This window comes from Lepidochelys olivacea (assembly GCF_965140295.1).
Source record: "Lepidochelys olivacea isolate rLepOli2 genome assembly, chromosome: 2".
NCBI lineage: Eukaryota > Metazoa > Chordata > Testudines > Cheloniidae > Lepidochelys > Lepidochelys olivacea.
Genome location: NC_140412.1, coordinates 191,086,212 through 191,109,908, shown reverse-complemented (window position 1 = coordinate 191,109,908; position 23,697 = coordinate 191,086,212). Strand labels below are relative to the sequence as shown.

The 23,697-nt window shown below is 46.4% G+C and overlaps 1 protein-coding gene and 1 long non-coding RNA gene across 2 annotated transcripts in view; one reads left to right on the top strand and one right to left on the bottom strand.

Moving 5' to 3' along the window:
* The window catches only part of LOC311515896, a 104,404-nt gene that overhangs the window by 48,004 nt on the left and 32,703 nt on the right, over window positions 1–23,697 (bottom strand). The window lies entirely within an intron of this gene.
* BFSP2 (beaded filament structural protein 2) overlaps window positions 1–23,697 on the top strand; it is a gene marked incomplete at its 5' end in the record, with an annotated part of 51,004 nt that overhangs the window by 7,321 nt on the left and 19,986 nt on the right. Inside the window, one exon of the mRNA XM_084619376.1 lies at window positions 17,716–17,798. Within this exon, the coding sequence (XP_084475502.1) occupies window positions 17,716–17,798 (83 nt within the window). The remainder of the gene's footprint in view (window positions 1–17,715; window positions 17,799–23,697) is intronic.

Here is a 23,697-nt window from a genome sequence, read left to right as displayed (position 1 = left end):
ATGTCCCGATTTTACAGGAAAAGTCACGATATTTGGGGGTTTGTCTTATATAGGTGCCTATTACTCCCCCACCCCGTCCCGATTTTTCACCCTTGCTATCTGGTCACCCTATTTTAAAGAGCCACCAACTGCACTTTCCTTAAAAAGGAAAGTCGTGGTGAACGCTATAATAACCTCAGGTGAGTTAGAAAAAGAATTAAATTTTGCTGCTTTTGAGATTCCCTTGAGCCTGAAGCCCCCCTCCTTTCCAAGGGGAAAGTCCCTCTTCCAGCAGAATTACCTAGTCTGCTAGCAGCAGCAGCAGGAGGGCGTAGGACAGGCAGTAGCTGCTGCTGTTGCTTGTCTTAGGGTATGTCTACACTACGAAATTAGGTCGAATTTATAGAAGTCGGTTTTTTTGAAATCGGTTTTATATATTCGAGTGTGTGTGTCCCCACAGAAAATGCTCTAAGTGCATTAAGTGCATTAACTCGGCGGAGCGCTTCCACAGTACCGAGGCAAGCGTCGACTTCCGGAGCGTTGCACTGTGGGTAGCTATCCCACAGTTCCCGCAGTCTCCGCTGCCCATTGGAATTCTGGGTTGATATCCCAATGCCTGATGGGGCTAAAACATTGTCGCGGGTGGTTCTGGGTACATATCGTCAGGCCCCGTTCCCACCCTCCCTCCCCCCGTGAAAGCAAGGGCAGACAATCATTTCGCGCCTTTTTTCCTGAGTTACCTGTGCAGACGCCATACCACGGCAAGCATGGAGCCCGCTCAGGTAACCGTCACCCTATGTCTCCTGGGTGCTGGCAGACGCGGTACGGCATTGCTACACAGTAGCAGCAACCCCTTGCCTTGTGGCAGCAGACGGTACAGTACGACTGGTAGCCGTCATCGTCATGTCTGAGGTGCTCCTGGTCGCCTCTGTGAGGTCGATCAGGAGCGCCTGGGCAGACATGGGCGCAGGGACTAAATTTGGAGTGACTTGAGCAGGTCATTCTCTTTAGTCCTGCAGTCAGTCCTATTGAACCATCTTATGGTGAGCGGGCAGGCGATACGGACTGCTAGCAGTCGTACTGTACCATCTTCTGCCGAGCAGCCATGAGATGTGGATGGCATGCAGTCCTTCTGCACCGTCTGCTGCCAGCCAAAGATGTAAAAGATAGATGGAGTGGATCAAAACAAGAAATAGACCAGATTTGTTTTGTACTCATTTGCTTCCCCCCCTCCCCTATCTAGGGGACTCATTCTTCTAGATAACACTGCAGTCACTTACAGAGAAGGTACAGCGAGGTAAATCTAGCCATGTATCAATCAGAGGCCAGGCTAACCTTCTTGTTCCAATAAGGACAATAACTTAGGTGCACCATTTCTTATTGGAACCCTCCGTGAAGTCCTGCCTGAAATACTCCTTGATGTAAAGCCACCCCCTTTGTTGATTTTAGCTCCCTGAAGCCAACCCTGTAAGCGCCCCTCCCAGCGTCAGAGCAATGGCAAACAATCGGGCATCTGAGAGTGCTGTCCAGAGCACTCACAATGGAGCACTCTGATGGGGCTAAAACATTGTCGCGGGTGGTTCTGGGTACGTGTCGTCAGGCCCCCGTTCCCTCCCTCCCTCCGTGAAAGCAAGGGCAGACAATCGTTTTGCGCCTTTTTTCATGAGTTACCTGTGCAGACACCATACCACGGCAAGCATGGAGCCAGCTCAGGTAACCGTCACCCTATGTCTCCTGGGTGCTGGCAGACGCGGTACGGCTTTGCTGCACAGTAGCAGCAACCCATTGCCTTCTGGCAGCAGACGGTGCAATACGATTGGTAGTCGTCCTCGTCGTGTCCGAGGTGCTCCTGGCCACGTCGGCTGGGAGCGCCTGGGCAGACATGGGCGCAGGGACTAAATTTGGAGTGACTTGACCAGGTCATTCTCTTTAGTCCTGCAGTCCTATTGAACCGTCTTATGGTGAGCGGGCAGGCGATACGGACTGCTAGCAGTCGTACTGTACCATCTTCTGCCAGGCAGGCAAGAGATGAGGATTGCTAGCAGTCGTATTGTACCATCTTATGCCAGGCAGGCAAGAGATGAAGATGGCTAGCAGTCGTACTGTACCATCTTCTGCCAAGCAGCCATGAGATGTGGATGGCATGCAGTCCTTCTGCACCGTCTGCTGCCAGCCAAAGATGTAAAAGATAGATGGAGTGGGTCAGAACAAGAAATAGACCAGATTTGTTTTGTACTCATTTTCCTCCTCCCCTGTCTAGATCACACTGCAGTCACTCACAGAGAAGGTGCAGCGAGGTAAATCTAGCCATGTATCAATCAGAGGCCAGGCTAACCTCCTTGTTCCAATAACAACGATAACTTAGGTGCACCATTTCTTATTGGAACCCTCCGTGCAGTCCTGCCTGAAATACTCCTTGATGTACAGGCACACCCTTTGTTGATTTTAGCTCCCTGAAGCCAACCCTGTAAGCCGTGTCGTCAGTCGCCCCTCCCTCCGTCAGAGCAACGGCAGACAATCGTTCCGTGCCTTTTTTCTGTGCGGACGCCATACCAAGGCAAGCATGGAGGCCGCTGAGCTCATTTTGGCAATTAGGAGCACATTAACCACCACACGCATTATCCAGCAGTATATGCAGCACCAGAACATGGCAACGCGATACCGGGCGAGGAGGTGACGTCAGCGCGGTCCCGTGAGTGATCAGGACATGGACACAGATTTCTCTGAAAGCATGGGCCCTGCCAATGCATGCATCATGGTGCTAATGGGGCAGGTTCATGCTGTGGAACGCCGATTCTGGGCTCGGGAAACAAGCACAGACTGGTGGGACCGCATAGTGTTGCAGGTCTGGGACGATTCCCAGTGGCTGCGAAACTTTCGCATGCGTAAGGGCACTTTCATGGAACTTTGTGACTTGCTTTCCCCTGCCCTGAAGCGCATGAATACCAGGATGAGAGCAGCCCTCACAGTTGAGAAGCGAGTGGCGATAGCCCTGTGGAAGCTTGCAACGCCAGACAGCTACCGGTCAGTTGGGAATCAATTTGGAGTGGGCAAATCTACTGTGGGGGCTGCTGTTATGCAAGTAGCTCACGCAATCAAAGATCTGCTGATATCAAGGGTAGTGACCCTGGGAAATGTGCAGGTCATAGTGGATGGCTTTGCTGCAATGGGATTCCCTAACTGTGGTGGGGCTATAGACGGAACCCATATCCCTATCTTGGCACCGGAGCACCAAGCCGCCGAGTACATAAACCGCAAGGGGTACTTTTCAATAGTGCTGCAAGCTCTGGTGGATCACAAGGGACGTTTCACCAACATCAACGTGGGATGGCCGGGAAAGGTGCATGATGCTCGCATCTTCAGGAACTCTGGTCTGTTTCAAAAGCTGCAGGAAGGGACTTTATTCCCAGACCAGAAAATAACTGTTGGGGATGTTGAAATGCCTATATGTATCCTTGGGGACCCAGCCTACCCCTTAATGCCATGGCTCATGAAGCCGTACACAGGCAGCCTGGACAGTAGTCAGGAGCTGTTCAACTACAGGCTGAGCAAGTGCAGAATGGTGGTAGAATGTGCATTTGGACGTTTAAAGGCGCGCTGGCGCAGTTTACTGACTCGCTTAGACCTCAGCGAAACCAATATTCCCACTGTTATTACTGCTTGCTGTGTGCTCCACAATATCTGTGAGAGTAAGGGGGAGACGTTTATGGCGGGGTGGGAGGCTGAGGCAAATCGCCTAGCTGCTGGTTACGCGCAGCCAGACACCAGGGCGGTTAGAAGAGCACAGGAGGGCGCGGTACGCATCAGAGAAGCTTTGAAAACCAGTTTCATGACTGGCCAGGCTACGCTGTGAAAGTTCTGTTTGTTTCTCCTTGATGAAACCCCCCGCCCCTTGGTTCACTCTACTTCCCTGTAAGCTAACCACCCTCCCCTCCTCCCTTTAATCACCGCTTGCAGAGGCAATAAAGTCATTGCTGCTTCACAGTCATGCATTCGTTATTCATTCATCACACAAATAGAGAGATGACTACCAAGGTATCCCAGGAGGGGTGGTGGAGGGAAGGAAAATGCCACACAGCACTTTAAGCACAGCACTTTAAAAGTTTACAACTTTAAAATTTATTGAATGACAGCCTTCTTTTTTTTGGGCAATCCTCCATGGTGGAGTGGCTGGTTGGCCGGAGGCCCCCCCACCGCGTTCTTGGGCGTCTGGGTGTGCAGGCTATGGAACTTGGGGAGGAGGGCGGTTGGTTACAGAGGGGCAGCAGTGGCAGTCTGTGCTCCAGCTGCCTTTGCTGCAGCTCAACCATACACTGGAGCATACTGGTTTGGTCCTGCAGCAGCCTCAGCATTGAATCCTGCCTCCTCTCATCACGCTGCCGCCACATTTGAGCTTCAGCCCTGTCTTCAGCCCGCCACTTACTCTCTTCAGCCCGCCACTTACTCTCTTCAGCCCTCCACCTCTCCTCCCGGTCATTTTGTGCTTTCCTGCACTCTGACATTATTTGCCTCCATGCATTCGTCTGTGCTCTGTCAGTGTGGGAGGACAGCATGAGCTCGGAGAACATTTCATCGCGAGTGCGTTTTTTTTTCTTTCTAAGCTTCACTAGCCTCTGGGAAGGAGAAGATCCTGTGATCATTGAAACACATGCAGCTGGTGGAGAAAAAAAAAGGGACAGCGGTATTTAAAAAGACACATTTTATAAAACAGTCGCTACACTCTTTCAGGGTAAACCTTGCTGTTAACATTACATACATAGCACATGTGCTTTCGTTACAAGGTCGCATTTTGCCTCCTCCCACCGCGTGACTACCCCCTCAACCTTCCCCCCTCCCTGTGGCTAACAGCGGGGAACATTTCTGTTTAGCCACAGGCAAACAGCCCAGCAGGAATGGGCTCCTCTGAGTGTCCCCTGAAGAAAAGCACTCTATTTCAACCAGGTGACCATGAATTATATCTCACTCTCCTGAGGATAACACAGAGAGATAAAGAACGGATTTTGGTTGAATGCCAGCAAACATACACTGCAATGCTTTGTTCTACAGTGATTCCCGAGTACGTGTTACTGGCCTGGAGTGGTAAAGTGTCCTACCATGAAGGACGAAATAAGGCTGCCCTCCCCAGAAACCTTTTGCAAAGGCTTTAGGACTACATCTAGGAGAACCGCAAATGCCAGGGCAAAGTAATCCTTTCACATGCTTGCTTTTAAACCATGTATAGCATTTTAAAAGGTACACTCACCAGAGGTCCCTTCTCCGCCTGCTGGGTCCAGGAGGCAGCCTTGGGTGGGTTCGGGGGGTACTGGCTCCAGGTCTAGGGTGAGAAACAGTTCCTGGCTGTCGGGAAAACCGGTTTCTCCGCTTGCTTGCTGTGAGCTATCTACAACCTCCTCCTCATCATCATCTTCTTCGTCCCCAAAACCTGCTTCCGTATTGCCTCCATCTCCATTGAAGGAGTCAAACAACACGGCTGGGGTAGTGGTGGCTGAACCCCCTAAAATGGCATGCAGCTCATCATAGAAGCGGCATGTTTGGGGCTCTGACCCAGAGCGGCTGTTCGCCTCTCTGGTTTTCTGGTAGGCTTGCCTCAGCTCCTTCAGTTTCACGCGGCACTGCTTCGGGTCCCTGTTATGGCCTCTGTCCTTCATGCCCTGGGAGATTTTCACAAAGGTTTTGGCATTTCGAAAACTGGAACGGAGTTCTGATAGCACGGATTCCTCTCCCCAAACAGCGATCAGATCCCGTACCTCCCGTTCGGTCCATGCTGGAGCTCTTTTGCGATTCTGGGACTCCATCATGGTCACCTGTGCTGATGAGCTCTGCATGGTCACCTGCAGCTTGCCACGCTGGCCAAACAGGAAATGAGATTCAAAAGTTTGCGGTTCTTTTCCTGTCTACCTGGCCAGTGCATCTGAGTTGAGAGTGCTGTCCAGAGCGGTCAGAATGGAGCACTCTGGGATAGCTCCCGGAGGCCAATACTATCGAATTGTGTCCACAGTACCCCAAATTCGAGCCGGGAACGTCGATTTAAGCGCTAATCCACTTGTCAGGGGTGGAGTAAGGAAATCGATTTTAAGAGCCCTTTAAGTCGAAATAAAGGGCTTCACTGTGTGGACGGGTGCAGGTTTAAATCGATTTAACGCTGCTAAATTCGACCTAAAGTCCTAGTGTAGACCAGGGCTTAATAGCATCAGACACTGCCCCAAGATCTGCAAGGAAGTGAGAAACCGATTTCTCTCCTTCCCCACAAGGCTCTGGTGGAATGGAGGCAAGCAGGGAATCATCCCGACTGCCCAAAATTGGCTGATAGTGGCTAACATGCACATTCTGGGAGATCCCTCCTGGATTCCCAAATTCCCTTTCTGCACCTCTCTTTCAGTTTATAGTGCCCTCTTTCTATTATTCCCTTGCTGGCATATTTAATCCCCTTCTGCCCCCAGAGACTAATCTACTTTATTAGCCTGCAGTAGCACAGGCTCCTCTTCCAGCTTCACTGTGGTCCTTTTCCTTAGCTTCTGATAGCTTTCTCTTTCAGCTACAGCCACTCTGCTCACGGTTCTGCCTACCTTGCAGCTCACTCTAGAGCTGTGCTGTAGGAAGCAGAACTGAGAGCTGGCTTTCTGGTTTAAGTCGGGGGCCGTGTAGGCTTGCCAACTTTCTAATCACGCAAAACCAAACACCCTTGTCCCCCACCTGCCCCATTCCTTCTCCGAGGTCCTGCTCCCGCTCACTCCATCCCCCTCCCTCTGACGCTCGCTCTCCCTCACCCTCACTCACTCATATTCACCAGGCTGGGGCAGGAGTTCAGGGTATGGGAGGGGGTGAGGGCTCCAGCTGGGGGGGTGGGAGCTCTAGAGGGAGGGAATGAGGGATTCAGGGTGCAAGAGGGGGTTCTAGGTGTGGTAGGGGATGAGGGTCCGGCAGGCTCTGGGTGGGAATGGGGGGTCCGAGCTGGGGGGTGGGACCGAGGGGTTCGGAGTGCAGGAGGGGGCTCAGGGCTGGAGCAGGGGGTTGGGACGTGTGTGGGGGGGTGAGTGGTGCAGGCTCTGGGCAGCGCTTACTTCGGGTGGCTCCCTGGAAGCGGCAACATGGCCCTCGGCTCCTAGGTGCAGGGGCTGCCAGTGGCCTCTGCCCCCAGGCTCCACCCCCGCCACTCCCAATTGGCCATGGTTCCCGACTAACAGGAGCTGTGAAGCCGGCACTTGGGGCAGGGGCAGCACACGGAGCCTCCCTGGCTATCCCTCCACCTAGGAGCCGAGGGATATGTTGCCCCTTCTGGGGAGCCGCATGAAGCCAAGTAGAGAGCCTGCCAGCCCCACGCCAACCAGACTTTTAACAGCCTGGTCAGCAGTGCTGAGCGGAGCTGCCAGGGTCCCTTTTTGACCAGGTGTTCCAGTCAAAAACCAGACCACCTGGCAACGCTAGGGCCATGGGGAGGGTGCTACTGTGCAGCTGGAAGAGGCTGTCTAATCGTTGTCATACTGACACAGGACACTGTTGAGGCTAAGAACTTAGCAAAAAGGAATTGTATATTTTTATAAATAATGAGAATATACAAAGCTATCATAATCAATGAGAGCAAACATTTTGGAAGATATATTAAACCTCATGCTTCAGGGTTTAAGCCAATCTCTAACTATTAGCAATCAGGAAATCGTCAATCATCTTGAGAGAATTCTCCCCCAGGGACCAATGTAGTACAATTTACAAAATGCATTACCAGGAGTGGAAGGTGTACCTCCCTTTGAAGCATCAGGTAATGGCCACTGCCAGAGACAGGATACTAGATGGACCAATAGTTTGATCCACTGTTGCAAATCGTATTTCCTATGAATATTGGGAAAATAAATTAAAAACTAAATGTAATACATCTAGGAATTCACAATAAAACTAGTGGAAAAATTGCGCTGTGGCATTAGTCTAAGAATTAAAAGCATATGTTCAAAGGGTAAATTACAAAGTTATTACAAAATATGAATATAGAAATATATTATGTGACTCAGAAGGATTATTAATTATACAATTTTGTATTTTATAGCACTTTCTATCTTAGGATCTTAAAATGCACTACAAACATTAAAGAATTAAGGTTCACAGCACTCCTGTGTGGCAAAAAAATAGTCTAATTTTACAAACAGAGGAAGCAATATCTAACTGATGTTACTTACTCCCCCATGAGCCTTGTCATTTTAAATGAATATAGATAAGGACATTTCCTAAACTGCTGCATCACCCATTGTAATCAATGTAGCGGTGACGAGGATTACAAATTGCAAAGATGATCATTTCTCATTCATATTAATTTTTGTATTCAACTCCTGATGCTAGTAGAAGAATGAAATCGAACAAAAAAGCCACTAGATGGAAGTCTTTCATCATTTCTTATTAGTCTATAGAAGAGTAACCTTTTTATACTCTTTTCACAGCTAATGTAAATATGACAGAGAGAGATGATATTTTCAGTGTTCCAAGTTTCTCCCTAAGTTATCCATATACATTTCTTCTCAGTTCTACTCTCCAGTTTTTAACAGTATGGGTCTGATTTTGAGAGGTGCTGAAAGACACAGCACTCGTTGACTTCAGTTGGAGTTGTGGGTGTTCTATACCTCTGAACATCAGACCCTACAGATGTTCCTATTAGCAATGGGCTCAAACCACAAAATTCAGGTCTGAATTCAGAATTTGAAACATTTTGGATTCAAAGTTTGAACACTACCAAAATTTAAGACAGCCTGGACCCTGAGGTTAAAGGTATCTCCAGTTGCCATCTGTAGGCCATGTAAAAGTTAGACTAAGCGTCTCAGTAAAACTGAGATAGTACTACTGCTAATGTATGTTATTATTCTTAAAATAATTAGAACAGATAATGTGCCATATGTAACTTAATTGAAACCAATGGGCTATACCAGGGATCAATTTGTCACAGTGAAGACATATAAAGCCAGCCAGCTGAAAATCACCAATTACTCCCCTCTGTGGCGTCCATTGTATGTTATACTATTTTACCCACACATCAGGAGGCCTTGTTTCATTTTGAACTGAACTGATTAAAGTACAAAAACATAATAGTATTTGATGTGAATAATAAAAACACCATTATTCAGGTTTGTTTCCATTACTCAGGGTACATGGTTAGTGTAAATACATATATTTTTATTTATTCATTTTTAGATAAACTGACTTTCCAAGAGGGTGGATAGACAGCAATCCATTGACATTTTACAACATATACAAAGCTGAAGCGCTCTGTTGTATTACATCCATGAGATCCAATAAAGATTCCACTCTAACCAAATCCAAAAGCACTGGACAATCCTTTTTCTGGTACAGGAGGCTAACTGGCCCAGCTGTCGCTATGGATCAAATCCCATTTCTTCTGAAGTAAATGGCAATGCCTAGAGCAACATGGAGCAGGAACATACACTAAGTCAGTAGCCGTTATGGGCCTTACCCAAAGCCCACTGAAGACAATGGGAGTCTTTCCATTGACTACAATCAGTTTTGGATCAGGCCCTTTAAAAGGAACTCTTTCAAAAAGAAAAAAGCAGTGATGTTTCACTTATACTGCTGTTACTAGTGGAAAGAGGTTTCACATGATAGCAGATTCAGAACTGCATTTTTGGTAAAATACCAGTGATTTCTTTATTATTATTTTTGGATGAATTTGATACATATGAGAGTCAGAAACTTAAAATCATAATTGTGCAAGGTTCCCCATACAGATGTGCACCTGCTCCTCACTCCTGACCTGCAACACCATTGCTATTTTAGTGCCTGATCCAACTTTCCAACTTCTTTTGTAGTCAATGGAAAGACTTGGATCAGCCTCTTCCTAAGAGCAGACTGATACCCATGCCACACAGAGAAGTGGCTTTTTCATGTGCGCAAACATTCTTTAGGAACTTGGGCCCAGATGGTCAAAGTTATTTACGCTCCTAACTTCCACTGAAATCAATGGGAGTTAGATGCCTACATACCTTTGAGGATCAGGGCCTTGGATAAGACCACCAAGCATATTTCATTTGTGGACTCTGCAGAGTTTGAACCCATGTTCAGGTGGATAACTAAAGCAAAATGACTAGATATTTCAGGTCAAATTTTGCTTTCATTTGCAACTCCACTGAAGTTTTACCTCACTGCCATTGAAATCAATGGATTGCATAGGTTTAACTGTGGCCAGAATTTGACCTATTGAATTTAGCCAGTGCTTCTAAACAAAAGTTGACACTTCTTGGTTTGTGCTCTTCAGAGTGGCAAGGCAGAATGCTGAGTGTTATAAATAGGGTGAGAGCCTTCATTTTGCATTTTCTGGGCCACATTCACACCTGACATAAACAGGTGCAATTTCACTGGAGTCAAAGGATTTTCACCGTCTTACACTAGGTTTCAATTTGGCTGCTTATGTTTTGGTGATTAATAGAGTGTAGTAAATAACTTGCAACGCATAATTTGATGAATGCAGTCTTGTTTTGGCTGGGCAATGTGCCCAATTTCCTCAAATTTATTCCTTTTTCTAAAATACTTGACAAATTATTTTAACCATGTAGACTGGATGAGTAAGAAAAAAACTGATTTCTGAAAAAATCTGTGCATGCAACGTTGCAATGAAAATTTGATTGCAGGGCCGTCTGCAGAAAGCAAAACATAAAAGGACTCCCATAAGGAAAACATTAATTCATTTAAAATTCAAGAAAAATGTTTTGCAGTATTTATCTGTGTCTTATGGCTACAATCAAAATTCAAACGTAATTAAAATGTAGTCCAAAATTCTTAAAATGAAAAACAACCCCCCAAAGCATGATGGTATATGACAGAGTAGGGTACCAGATGGGGAGAAATTCAAGCTCTTGCCAAAGATGTCGCACTAGTAGTGAGAAACAGGCTAGGCTGAGCTCTGCTCCTTATTCACCCCCTGGATCACAGACAGTGTAATAGGACTCCCTAGGGCATTTGTCTGTATGTGGTAGACCCTTCCTTCACCCTGCTGCCCTGTGTCCCTCCATCTCCCCCTCCCCTTTCAGAAGTGGAGCCTGAGTTCTGGGAGGGGAGACAGAGACTCCAGCTGCTGCCAGAGAGAGGTGAAAAAGCATGTCACCAAACCCCTGAGATTTTTCTTGCCACTCTGCCACGTCTTCCGTGAACTGCTCATTCATGTAGACAGATTGACTGTTTAGAGGGAAGGGTGTAAGGCCTGTGGAAGTGAGGCTAGATTGCAGAAGAGTAGGGAAGTGAAGACAAGGGGTTGAGTGGTGATGGAGGATGTGAGTGGGGTTTAAGGTACTTAACTGTATAGTGGTCAGGAGCAGCCCCTACTCACATGCTTCAGCCACTTTCCCACAATTCCCACCTAAATCCTATGACCAGAAAAATGGGTAAGTAAGTAGATCAACTTTAGTCTCCAGTGACTAATTTTGTAATCTAAAAGTGTTTTGCATTTTGATGGAATTAACATTACATTGTGGATTTTTCAAAGTTTGAATGTGTTAGCCCAGGGAACGGTGCAGGATAGTTTATTCTCCAGCTGCTTATTTATCTAGCTTCTGCACATCACCTTTTGGTCATGCCTAAAGTTTGTTTTTCATTAACTCAAATGTTATGAGTTTCTAAAATGTTTTAGGATATGGGTAATAAAACACCTACCCAGAGGATATGTGTTAGCTGGTGTGTAAGAACTCCTGAGCATTAACATCTGATTTAATTGCCTATCAAGTCCCACCCACATTCATTGCATTTAGTTGGATGCTATAGAGAAAGCCCCGACATTTATAACACTCAACTCTATGGTAACAAAAATGTCCAGAATTTAGAGTATTTTAATTCAGCTCCAACTTATGTAGCATACTCTAAATATTATGCAAAAGTTAGAGAGTTATTATAGTCATTTGTTTGCAGGCATATTTATTTTTCATTAAAAGCAAAGCTAAAGACTCATTCTGGATTTATTTTTAATTCTGTCTTCCATAAGTAGCACTGGGTGAGTAGAACAACAAAGTATTTTTGAGCATTCTTGAGAATTACACCTGCCAGTTCACTTAGGGATATTTGTGCCTCTCTTGCTTACGTTGAGTAGTTTCTTGCCATATATCAAAAATATCTGCAGAGTAAGGTACTACTCTATGGGTATGTCTACACTACGAAATTAGGTCGAATTTATAGAAGTCGGTTTTTTTGAAATCGGTTTTATATATTCGAGTGTGTGTGTCCCCACAGAAAATGCTCTAAGTGCATTAAGTGCATTAACTCGGCGGAGCGCTTCCACAGTACCGAGGCAAGCGTCGACTTCCGGAGCGTTGCACTGTGGGTAGCTATCCCACAGTTCCCGCAGTCTCCGCTGCCCATTGGAATTCTGGGTTGATATCCCAATGCCTGATGGGGCTAAAACATTGTCGCGGGTGGTTCTGGGTACATATCGTCAGGCCCCCGTTCCCACCCTCCCTCCCCCCGTGAAAGCAAGGGCAGACAATCATTTCGCGCCTTTTTTCCTGAGTTACCTGTGCAGACGCCATACCACGGCAAGCATGGAGCCAGCTCAGGTAACTGTCACCCTATGTCTCCTGGGTGCTGGCAGACGCGGTACGGCTTTGCTGCACAGTAGCAGCAACCCATTGCCTTCTGGCAGCAGACGGTGCAATACGATTGGTAGTCGTCCTCGTCGTGTCCGAGGTGCTCCTGGCCACGTCGGCTGGGAGCGCCTGGGCAGACATGGGCGCAGGGACTAAATTTGGAGTGACTTGACCAGGTCATTCTCTTTAGTCCTGCAGTCCTATTGAACCGTCTTATGGTGAGCGGGCAGGCGATACGGACTGCTAGCAGTCGTACTGTACCATCTTCTGCCAGGCAGGCAAGAGATGAGGATTGCTAGCAGTCGTATTGTACCATCTTATGCCAGGCAGGCAAGAGATGAAGATGGCTAGCAGTCGTACTGTACCATCTTCTGCCAAGCAGCCATGAGATGTGGATGGCATGCAGTCCTTCTGCACCGTCTGCTGCCAGCCAAAGATGTAAAAGATAGATGGAGTGGGTCAGAACAAGAAATAGACCAGATTTGTTTTGTACTCATTTTCCTCCTCCCCTGTCTAGATCACACTGCAGTCACTCACAGAGAAGGTGCAGCGAGGTAAATCTAGCCATGTATCAATCAGAGGCCAGGCTAACCTCCTTGTTCCAATAACAACGATAACTTAGGTGCACCATTTCTTATTGGAACCCTCCGTGCAGTCCTGCCTGAAATACTCCTTGATGTACAGGCACACCCTTTGTTGATTTTAGCTCCCTAAAGCCAACCCTGTAAGCCGTGTCGTCAGTCGCCCCTCCCTCCGTCAGAGCAACGGCAGACAATCGTTCCGTGCCTTTTTTCTGTGCGGACGCCATACCAAGGCAAGCATGGAGGCCGCTGAGCTCATTTTGGCAATTAGGAGCACATTAACCACCACACGCATTATCCAGCAGTATATGCAGCACCAGAACATGGCAACGCGATACCGGGCGAGGAGGCGACGTCAGCGCGGTCCCGTGAGTGATCAGGACATGGACACAGATTTCTCTGAAAGCATGGGCCCTGCCAATGCATGCATCATGGTGCTAATGGGGCAAGTTCATGCTGTGGAACGCCGATTCTGGGCTCGGGAAACAAGCACAGACTGGTGGGACCGCATAGTGTTGCAGGTCTGGGACGACTCCCAGTGGCTGCGAAACTTTCGCATGCGTAAGGGCACTTTCATGGAACTTTGTGACTTGCTTTCCCCTGCCCTGAAGCGCATGAATACCAGGATGAGAGCAGCCCTCACAGTTGAGAAGCGAGTGGCGATAGCCCTGTGGAAGCTTGCAACGCCAGACAGCTACCGGTCAGTTGGGAATCAATTTGGAGTGGGCAAATCTACTGTGGGGGCTGCTGTTATGCAAGTAGCTCACGCAATCAAAGATCTGCTGATATCAAGGGTAGTGACCCTGGGAAATGTGCAGGTCATAGTGGATGGCTTTGCTGCAATGGGATTCCCTAACTGTGGTGGGGCTATAGACGGAACCCATATCCCTATCTTGGCACCGGAGCACCAAGCCGCCGAGTACATAAACCGCAAGGGGTACTTTTCAATAGTGCTGCAAGCTCTGGTGGATCACAAGGGACGTTTCACCAACATCAACGTGGGATGGCCGGGAAAGGTGCATGATGCTCGCATCTTCAGGAACTCTGGTCTGTTTCAAAAGCTGCAGGAAGGGACTTTATTCCCAGACCAGAAAATAACTGTTGGGGATGTTGAAATGCCTATATGTATCCTTGGGGACCCAGCCTACCCCTTAATGCCATGGCTCATGAAGCCGTACACAGGCAGCCTGGACAGTAGTCAGGAGCTGTTCAACTACAGGCTGAGCAAGTGCAGAATGGTGGTAGAATGTGCATTTGGACGTTTAAAGGCGCGCTGGCGCAGTTTACTGACTCGCTTAGACCTCAGCGAAACCAATATTCCCACTGTTATTACTGCTTGCTGTGTGCTCCACAATATCTGTGAGAGTAAGGGGGAGACGTTTATGGCGGGGTGGGAGGCTGAGGCAAATCGCCTAGCTGCTGGTTACGCGCAGCCAGACACCAGGGCGGTTAGAAGAGCACAGGAGGGCGCGGTACGCATCAGAGAAGCTTTGAAAACCAGTTTCATGACTGGCCAGGCTACGCTGTGAAAGTTCTGTTTGTTTCTCCTTGATGAAACCCCCCGCCCCTTGGTTCACTCTACTTCCCTGTAAGCTAACCACCCTCCCCTCCTCCCTTTAATCACCGCTTGCAGAGGCAATAAAGTCATTGCTGCTTCACAGTCATGCATTCGTTATTCATTCATCACACAAATAGAGAGATGACTACCAAGGTATCCCAGGAGGGGTGGTGGAGGGAAGGAAAATGCCACACAGCACTTTAAGCACAGCACTTTAAAAGTTTACAACTTTAAAATTTATTGAATGACAGCCTTCTTTTTTTTGGGCAATCCTCCATGGTGGAGTGGCTGGTTGGCCGGAGGCCCCCCCACCGCGTTCTTGGGCGTCTGGGTGTGCAGGCTATGGAACTTGGGGAGGAGGGCGGTTGGTTACAGAGGGGCAGCAGTGGCAGTCTGTGCTCCAGCTGCCTTTGCTGCAGCTCAACCATACACTGGAGCATACTGGTTTGGTCCTGCAGCAGCCTCAGCATTGAATCCTGCCTCCTCTCATCACGCTGCCGCCACATTTGAGCTTCAGCCCTGTCTTCAGCCCGCCACTTACTCTCTTCAGCCCGCCACTTACTCTCTTCAGCCCTCCACCTCTCCTCCCGGTCATTTTGTGCTTTCCTGCACTCTGACATTATTTGCCTCCACGCATTCGTCTGTGCTCTGTCAGTGTGGGAGGACAGCATGAGCTCGGAGAACATTTCATCGCGAGTGCGTTTTTTTTTCTTTCTAAGCTTCACTAGCCTCTGGGAAGGAGAAGATCCTGTGATCATTGAAACACATGCAGCTGGTGGAGAAAAAAAAAGGGACAGCGGTATTTAAAAAGACACATTTTATAAAACAGTCGCTACACTCTTTCAGGGTAAACCTTGCTGTTAACATTACATACATAGCACATGTGCTTTCGTTACAAGGTCGCATTTTGCCTCCTCCCACCGCGTGACTACCCCCTCAACCTTCCACCCTCCCTGTGGCTAACAGCGGCGAACATTTCTGTTCAGCCACAGGCAAACAGCCCAGCAGGAATGGGCTATACTGAGTGTCCCTGAAGAAAAGCACCCTATTTCAACCAGGTGACCATGAATTATATCTCACTCTCCTGAGGATAACACAGAGAGATAAAGAACGGATTTTGGTTGAATGCCAGCAAACATACACTGCAATGCTTTGTTCTACAGTGATTCCCGAGTACGTGTTACTGGCCTGGAGTGGTAAAGTGTCCTACCATGAAGGACGAAATAAGGCTGCCCTCCCCAGAAACCTTTTGCAAAGGCTTTAGGACTACATCTAGGAGAACCGCAAATGCCAGGGCAAAGTAATCCTTTCACATGCTTGCTTTTAAACCATGTATAGCATTTTAAAAGGTACACTCACCAGAGGTCCCTTCTCCGCCTGCTGGGTCCAGGAGGCAGCCTTGGGTGGGTTCGGGGGGTACTGGCTCCAGGTCTAGGGTGAGAAACAGTTCCTGGCTGTCGGGAAAACCGGTTTCTCCGCTTGCTTGCTGTGAGCTATCTACAACCTCCTCCTCCTCATCATCTTCTTCGTCCCCAAAACCTGCTTCCGTATTGCCTCCATCTCCATTGAAGGAGTCAAACAACACGGCTGGGGTAGTGGTGGCTGAACCCCCTAAAATGGCATGCAGCTCATCATAGAAGCGGCATGTTTGGGGCTCTGACCCAGAGCGGCTGTTCGCCTCTCTGGTTTTCTGGTAGGCTTGCCTCAGCTCCTTCAGTTTCACGCGGCACTGCTTCGGGTCCCTGTTATGGCCTCTGTCCTTCATGCCCTGGGAGATTTTCACAAAGGTTTTGGCATTTCGAAAACTGGAACGGAGTTCTGATAGCACGGATTCCTCTCCCCAAACAGCGATCAGATCCTGTACCTCCCGTTCGGTCCATGCTGGAGCTCTTTTGCGATTCTGGGACTCCATCATGGTCACCTGTGCTGATGAGCTCTGCATGGTCACCTGCAGCTTGCCACGCTGGCCAAACAGGAAATGAGATTCAAAAGTTTGCGGTTCTTTTCCTGTCTACCTGGCCAGTGCATCTGAGTTGAGAGTGCTGTCTAGAGCGGTCAGAATGGAGCACTCTGGGATAGCTCCCGGAGGCCAATACTATCGAATTGTGTCCACAGTACCCCAAATTCGAGCTGGGAACGTCGATTTAAGCGCTAATCCACTTGTCAGGGGTGGAGTAAGGAAATCGATTTTAAGAGCCCTTTAAGTCGAAATAAAGGGCTTCACTGTGTGGACGGGTGCAGGTTTAAATCGATTTAACGTTGCTAAATTCGACCTAAAGTCCTAGTGTAGACCAGGGCTCAGTGAGTCAGCGTGGCAGAACTGAGCTCTTTTGTGGAATTCACAACCCCTTTTATCTGCAAACATTTGGTTGTTTTTATTCACAAAGAACATGTGGAAATCAAAACATTAATTCATAGCCAAAAGAAGGATTTGTACTGCAATTACTCTCTTGGCCAGTTTGAAAAGCTCTTTCCGGCCATAAAGTAGGTTTGTCTAACAGTCACAGATCTTCATGGATAGACTGTGTGAAAAGAGAAAAAGAATCCTGTTTATGAAGCCATGCCACACAATTAGGGAACTGAAACATTATAGGATTTAGGCATGATCAGCAAATATTCACTGGGTGAAATTCACTACTGTGCAGAGGGCCCAACACAAGGTCCATATACCACTTGTGTCCTACTTATACCTTCTACATTGGATTTAAGTAGCACTTAAGTTATGCATAGGCCTTGTGCTGGGTCCTCTGCACAACAGTGAACTTCACCCACAGTGACCAGTTTGCAAACGAGAAGCTACAATTTGTTTACACAACTAGCTGTTGAACAATTGTGAACAATGAAGAAATTAAGAAAAATTACACCCTATTTGTGGATAATTTGTGAACAAATAGGTGTCAGGTCCATGGAATAATTTGAGTAGCTCTAGGCCAAAGGTTAAATTACTTTCAGAATCTAAAATTATGTATATGCTTGCAATATACACATATTTAATATACTTAATTGTTCTAACTCTGTTGTGTCATTATTCTAGGTGGGTGATGCAGTCCTCGAAAATGCACGCCTTATGTTACAGATGGAGAACATTCAAGCCTGTGCTGAAGATTTTAAAGACAGGTAGCTTTCTTGAGGCAACAATATGGGTGACTTCTTTCAATAAACATACACTTACCATATTGAATATGAAAACGGAATGTCCATATTAGAGAGAATTAGCATAGAGATCTGACTCACTTTTTGACCTTGGACACCCTGTGACCTTATCTCACGGTCTTATTATGTAGCTAAATTAAGGTTGTAATGAATTCTGAGATCCTCAGATAGGTGATTTGAGAGCAACATATTATTATTATTTTGAAATAGTGCAACTTTAAATATTTCCAGCAGTCAGATATTTACTGGCAAAGTTATTACTGGGCTCTCACTGATATAAAGACCTAGGGCTCTTGCTAAAGGGACACAACTCAAATCTGGCTCAAAATTTTAATTTTATAAAAACAAACCTTTATAAAACCCAATTCCTATGGAAATGTGTTTATGTTTTTTTTTAAAACATCATGTGAAACAAGAAATACAAACGTCGTCGCACAATGAGCCTCAGTGCAATGCCTATATACAAAAATGAAACCGACGACTGAGTTTCATTGTCCATGATGAGAGTAATGAAAAGAGTAAAAGAAGAGCACAAATAGTGACAAATTGTACTTTTAAAAATTCTTACAGTTTTCAAAATCTAAGTTACCATTTGTACCACTGGTAGATGTCTGTTTACAGCAGAGGTTCCCACACTGTGGGGTGCGCTCCCTTTGGGGGGTGCAGGGGAGTATTCAAGGAGGGAGTGGCTGGGGCTCGGGCCTGCCCCCACAGGGGGTGGGGAGGGAGCACCACCCAGCTTCACTCCTGGCCCCAGCCCCGCAGGCCCTGGCTGCCAGCCCCATTCCCGCCCCCAGCCTCATCACCCTTACCCCTGTCCGTATCCTCCCTTCCCAGAGCCCTGGCCCCACTCCCAGACCAACTCCTGGGGTGCGGACAAGGGTTGGGGGGAGGTGCACAAAGTAAAAAGTTTGGGAACCACTGGTTTATAGCGCCCCTTTGAATTGCACTTACTACTACTACTACTACTACAACCACAACATATTAGGCCTGATTCTTCTAACCCTTATTCATATTAGAACTGTTTACATAAGCAAGGGTTTGCAAGATCAGACCTTTATACTCCACACGTATTTCACACTAGTTTATCTTCACCCTTCAATGATTTTGATCTTTTCCTAAATTCATCTCTCTTTAATAGTTAAATTTAATAACATCAAAATATACATTGTGTCCTTCTCTTTAATGTTTCTGTCAAAAAGACAAAGCTTTGAGCTGCTAATACTACTCTTTCAAATGCAGTCTGTCAATTTCATAATCTAAGCGGTAAAACAAAATTGCCCACTGACTTTCACTAGCAATTTAAATACACAACACAAAACATTTTCTTTGTTTTCACTGAATCAGAGCAACGAGTATTAAAATCTCTACTAGCTCTCACTTGGGTCATCCACCTGTTTCCTAAGCTACTGAATTCCAGGCAAAGAAGGCAGCTCACCAATGGAGGAGTGTAGAAATTGTTTATGAAGCTGGCTCCGTTCACACCTGTATCAGAGAGTCCAGCTGCCCAAACTGGCTGAATTCAGTGCTGCAGCATCCATGAACTGACAGTCTGTGCCTTGAACAAGAGACTTTTCACATGACTAGGCCAATATCATGGCTGTAATTTAGAATGAAAGATTAGAATGAGAAAGGAACAACTTACAGTAATATAGACAGACAAAGCAATATACAAAAAAAAAAATCCCCATTGAGCTCGTAGGGAAAAAACAGCTGCATTTTTCAGCCAGGCATTTTGCTTTAATAGCATGTTTTTTTACTAATGAGCAGTTGCCACCTGATTTTTTTATTTTCATTATAAAGCAATGGCCAAATTAGAGATGCTTGCAGGAACATTATATGTTATGATATTTTTAAAAGAGAAATAAGAATATTAGGCAGTTTGTGTGCATAAGGCCTGTGCTGGTGACAGGGTAGTTTTAAGTCCAAAGTCAGTGGCAAACTTTCCATTTGCTTCAACGTGACTGGGATTTGCCCTTAAAGGTGGATGACATCCCAAGGAACAACAAACCAAGCCTTCCTCCAATATGTTTAATAATAAACAGTAATAGTAATACTTGGAGCTCATATAGTGTTTTTCATCCTTAGTTCTCACAGCATCTTGCAAAGACGGGTGCACATTACTATCCCCATTTTATAGATAGGGAAACAGAGATACAGAAAGGAAAAGCCATCCAAGATCACTTAGTATGAGAATGTCAGATCCAGGAAAAGAACACAGGTCTCCCAATTCCCATTCCAGAACTCTACCCACTAGACAATGCTGTTTCTTAAACTGCTAATTAGTGTCTTGACATAATTTACCTTTTAATAAAGCAAGGCATGATGATTGACCTGACAATGGTTTTGAAGTGTATGAAGAAATGGTATGGTCAGAGATATCTTCTGTGCCTATCTATTTGGTACATACCAGTAATTAACATGATGGTGTGATATTTTGGGGACTACTTAGACCCGTAAGGTGTCCTGTTCCCGCCTCCCCTGTATTGTGCCATGCAGCTGTGGTTCAGATCCCTGACATGAGTAGCTAGCCCACAAGCACAAGGTCTCACCCTGGCTCTCACCTTTGCAGGTTGACACAGACAGCTCTTCCAGTCCTAAGTCTCCCCTAATACGTCCTCCCAGAGTGTCACAAAGGCACTTTTTTTCTTGATCTTCTGGAATTTGCCAGTACCTCTAGCTAAATCAATAGTAGAAAAAAAATTGCTGACTTTAATGCTGCTAAATAATCTTCAGTTCTAGATAAGGAATAGGCAGCCTTATGGGTGACCTGGTTCAACTTTCAATGAACCTACACAAAAGCACAGTCTCCCATCTTTTTTTTTTTTAATTAGTATAACTGGCACAGCTCACCTGACTTCTATATAACGTCATAGGTCTGGCCCCCATAATTCAGAGTCACAACTGGTACTAATCCTTTCCCCATTACAACTTTTTTGCAACTATTGTAGGATTCCCTTCTTTACCTCAGCGAGGTAAAGCAATATATCCCTGTCAACCCATTTTTGTTTTACAAATTAAAATGGTTTCTATATTTGGGTGCAGCTTGATGGGAAGCATCTCTTTTATTCTCACTTTCCCCATATTGATTATAAAAAGTATTATAATTTCTTATATGTCTAAACGTATTCTGCCAGACTTTCTTTTTTTGACTGGAGAGCTGCTCCTGATCCTTAGTACCTGCAGCAGCTCCTCATAACAGTCTTGCAGTAGATTCATACCTATGACTGTTGGTGGTAAGCTTTCACTGTTGACATCACTAACAAAAATCTCCTGATTGGGATATTTAGTAGTCCCACTTTTAATTTCAGCTTCCATGTAGCCAACACATGGGATAGCCAAACAATTTCCTGGTACCAACTTCACCCTGTACTTAGTAGTCAAACAATTTTGAGCCTAATATTTTATGAAATGTTGGCTCTAATGTGGTAACTTGTGACCTGGTATCCAGGAAGGCCCACATTTCTATCCCATTAATCTTAAATAAACAGACAGGCATTTTCCTATAGCAGCAGCCTGCCCTCCAATGTTGTTCAGGTCTATTCTCTTGTCCCTCCAAGATCCAACCCCCAATCCGCAACCTTCTGTTTAAAGCCACAGCATTAGTATTTTTAGTCATGTACCTCCTTTCTATATGTCCCACCTCACCGCATCTCCTGCAAATAGGATTACCATTGTAATCAACTATTGGCTGTGCAATGACCCATCTCAACTCCCTGTGGCTTGCATCTGTATTCTCTAGGTGCCAAGACTTCCTGTTTCAAATCCAGTCTCATATCTTGAATTTCCCTCTATACCCCTCTTAAATTTTCTCCAAAAATGTATTTTCTATCCCAGATTTACCATCCTCTGACTTTTGGCCAGCCTGCACGACACACTGACTAGCATTTTCAGACTGCAAGGCAACAGCATATTTATAGCCATACTGTGGATAAACCATAACGGCCCTGACTGGTCCTTTACCTCTCATAAGTTTTATAGCCTCTTCTTAAAGTCCAGGATGGAAGTTTCCAGATTCTATCTTAACGATAACTTTCATTCCATATATAACATAACATACATAACCCCTCAATGAATTTGTCTTTCAGCGTGTTATCAGTATCTTGGGCTTCGTGAGATTCTAACTTTTCTATTGCTTGTAAAACCTCCTGTAATCATAATGTGTACTAACTTCTGTTGGAGTTTGTACCCTAGGGAAGAACCTCTGTTTCAATTCTGACAAGGTACGACTGTCAAACATACAGCCTAATCTTCTGACTATTTGTTCTACAGTCCCTTTTTCATTTTTCAGCCATGTACTCACTTCTTTTTCAGCTGTACCCACTTACTGCCCAGTCAGAATCTCAGTTTTCTCCATGCAGTCTAAACATTGACTGGAGCATTGTTTTAAATTCTCCAAATGAAACAGCATTACTCCCAAAACTGTAGTTAGAAAATTTAGACAACCAAGGAGCTCCAAAGAAATATGACATGATCAGTGGTGTTGGCGCGAGTGGCTGTTGGGCCGTGCCACCAGTTGCCCTTTCTCCTGAGTTATCCCCTGACTGACTTATGTTATTTTAACATGGTCACCCTCTTGCTTTGAACTCCTTCTATCTGGTTTGTGACAAAAATTTGCAGTGTTAATCCACTAATCCATTAACCTTTGCAAGCTTGTACACACTACTCTTCTTAATTTGTGCAGTTAATACCAAATGCGTCCTTATTAACGAGAACAAAATAAATTTCTCAACAATATACTGAGTCACTTCAGAGAATAATCAGTTTTTCCTCTCCTGGGTTGTAAGTCCAACTCCACTTTAGCTGTCCTTTGCTTCACTTCGACTTGTAGTATTCCTTAGATTCGATGATCCTGTGGCCGTACCTCTGTTCATCAAGTTTATCCACACGCAGGGTTTCTTCACCTAGTGGCTCTCAGTTGGCCATTAGATGCTTTCAAATTGCACTCCTTCAACAGATGTTCAGTCATTCTCTCTGTTCATTTACTTTAGGTCCTTTGTGGTTGAGCTTCTCATTTACTGTTTTCAGAATCTATTTTCACCTAACACAACTTTTTGATCAATTCCCTTTTTCACCAATTATATTTCCTTTCAGTTCTTTTCCCTTGATAGTTTCTCTCCAGTACGTCTGCAGATTTTATTTCCCTCTACTTCCCTTCTCTAATAGTATCTGCTAACATACCCAGTTCTATTTTTTTCTGCTTCTCCTGACCTGAAAGCTTTCCTGTTTTCCTTCTCACCTCCTTACTTTTATTCTCCTGTTCTTCTTTTATCACCTCATCTCCTACTCCAGCTCAGGTTTATCCACTAACTCAGCCCCTAGATTAGGGTGAGCAAACTTTTTGACCCGAGGGCCACATTGGGGTTGCAAAACTATCTGGAGGGCCAGGTAGGGAAGGCTGTGCCTCCCCAAACAGCCTGGCCCCCACCCCCTATTCGATCCCTGCCACTTCCCGCCCAGACTGTCCCCCTCAGAACCTCCCACCCATCCAACCCTGCTGCTCCTTGTCCCCTGACCACCCGCTCCTGGGACCCCTCGCCCCTAACTGCCCCCCCCCCAGGACCACACTCCCTATCCGACCCCCCCCGCTCCCTGTCTCCTGACTGCCCCAATCCCTATCCACACTCCTGCCCCCTGACAGGCCCCCCAGGACTCCCACACCTATCCAACCCACCCTGGTCCCCGTCCCCGACTGCCCCCCCAACCATAACCTCCGCCCCATCCAACCGCCCCGACAGGCACCCCGAGATTCCCACACCTATCCAACCGCCCCCTGCTCCCTAACCCCTGACTGCCCCCAGGACTCCCTGCCCAGGCCCCCTTACCATGCCGCTCAGAGCAGCACGTCTGGCAGCCGCGCTGT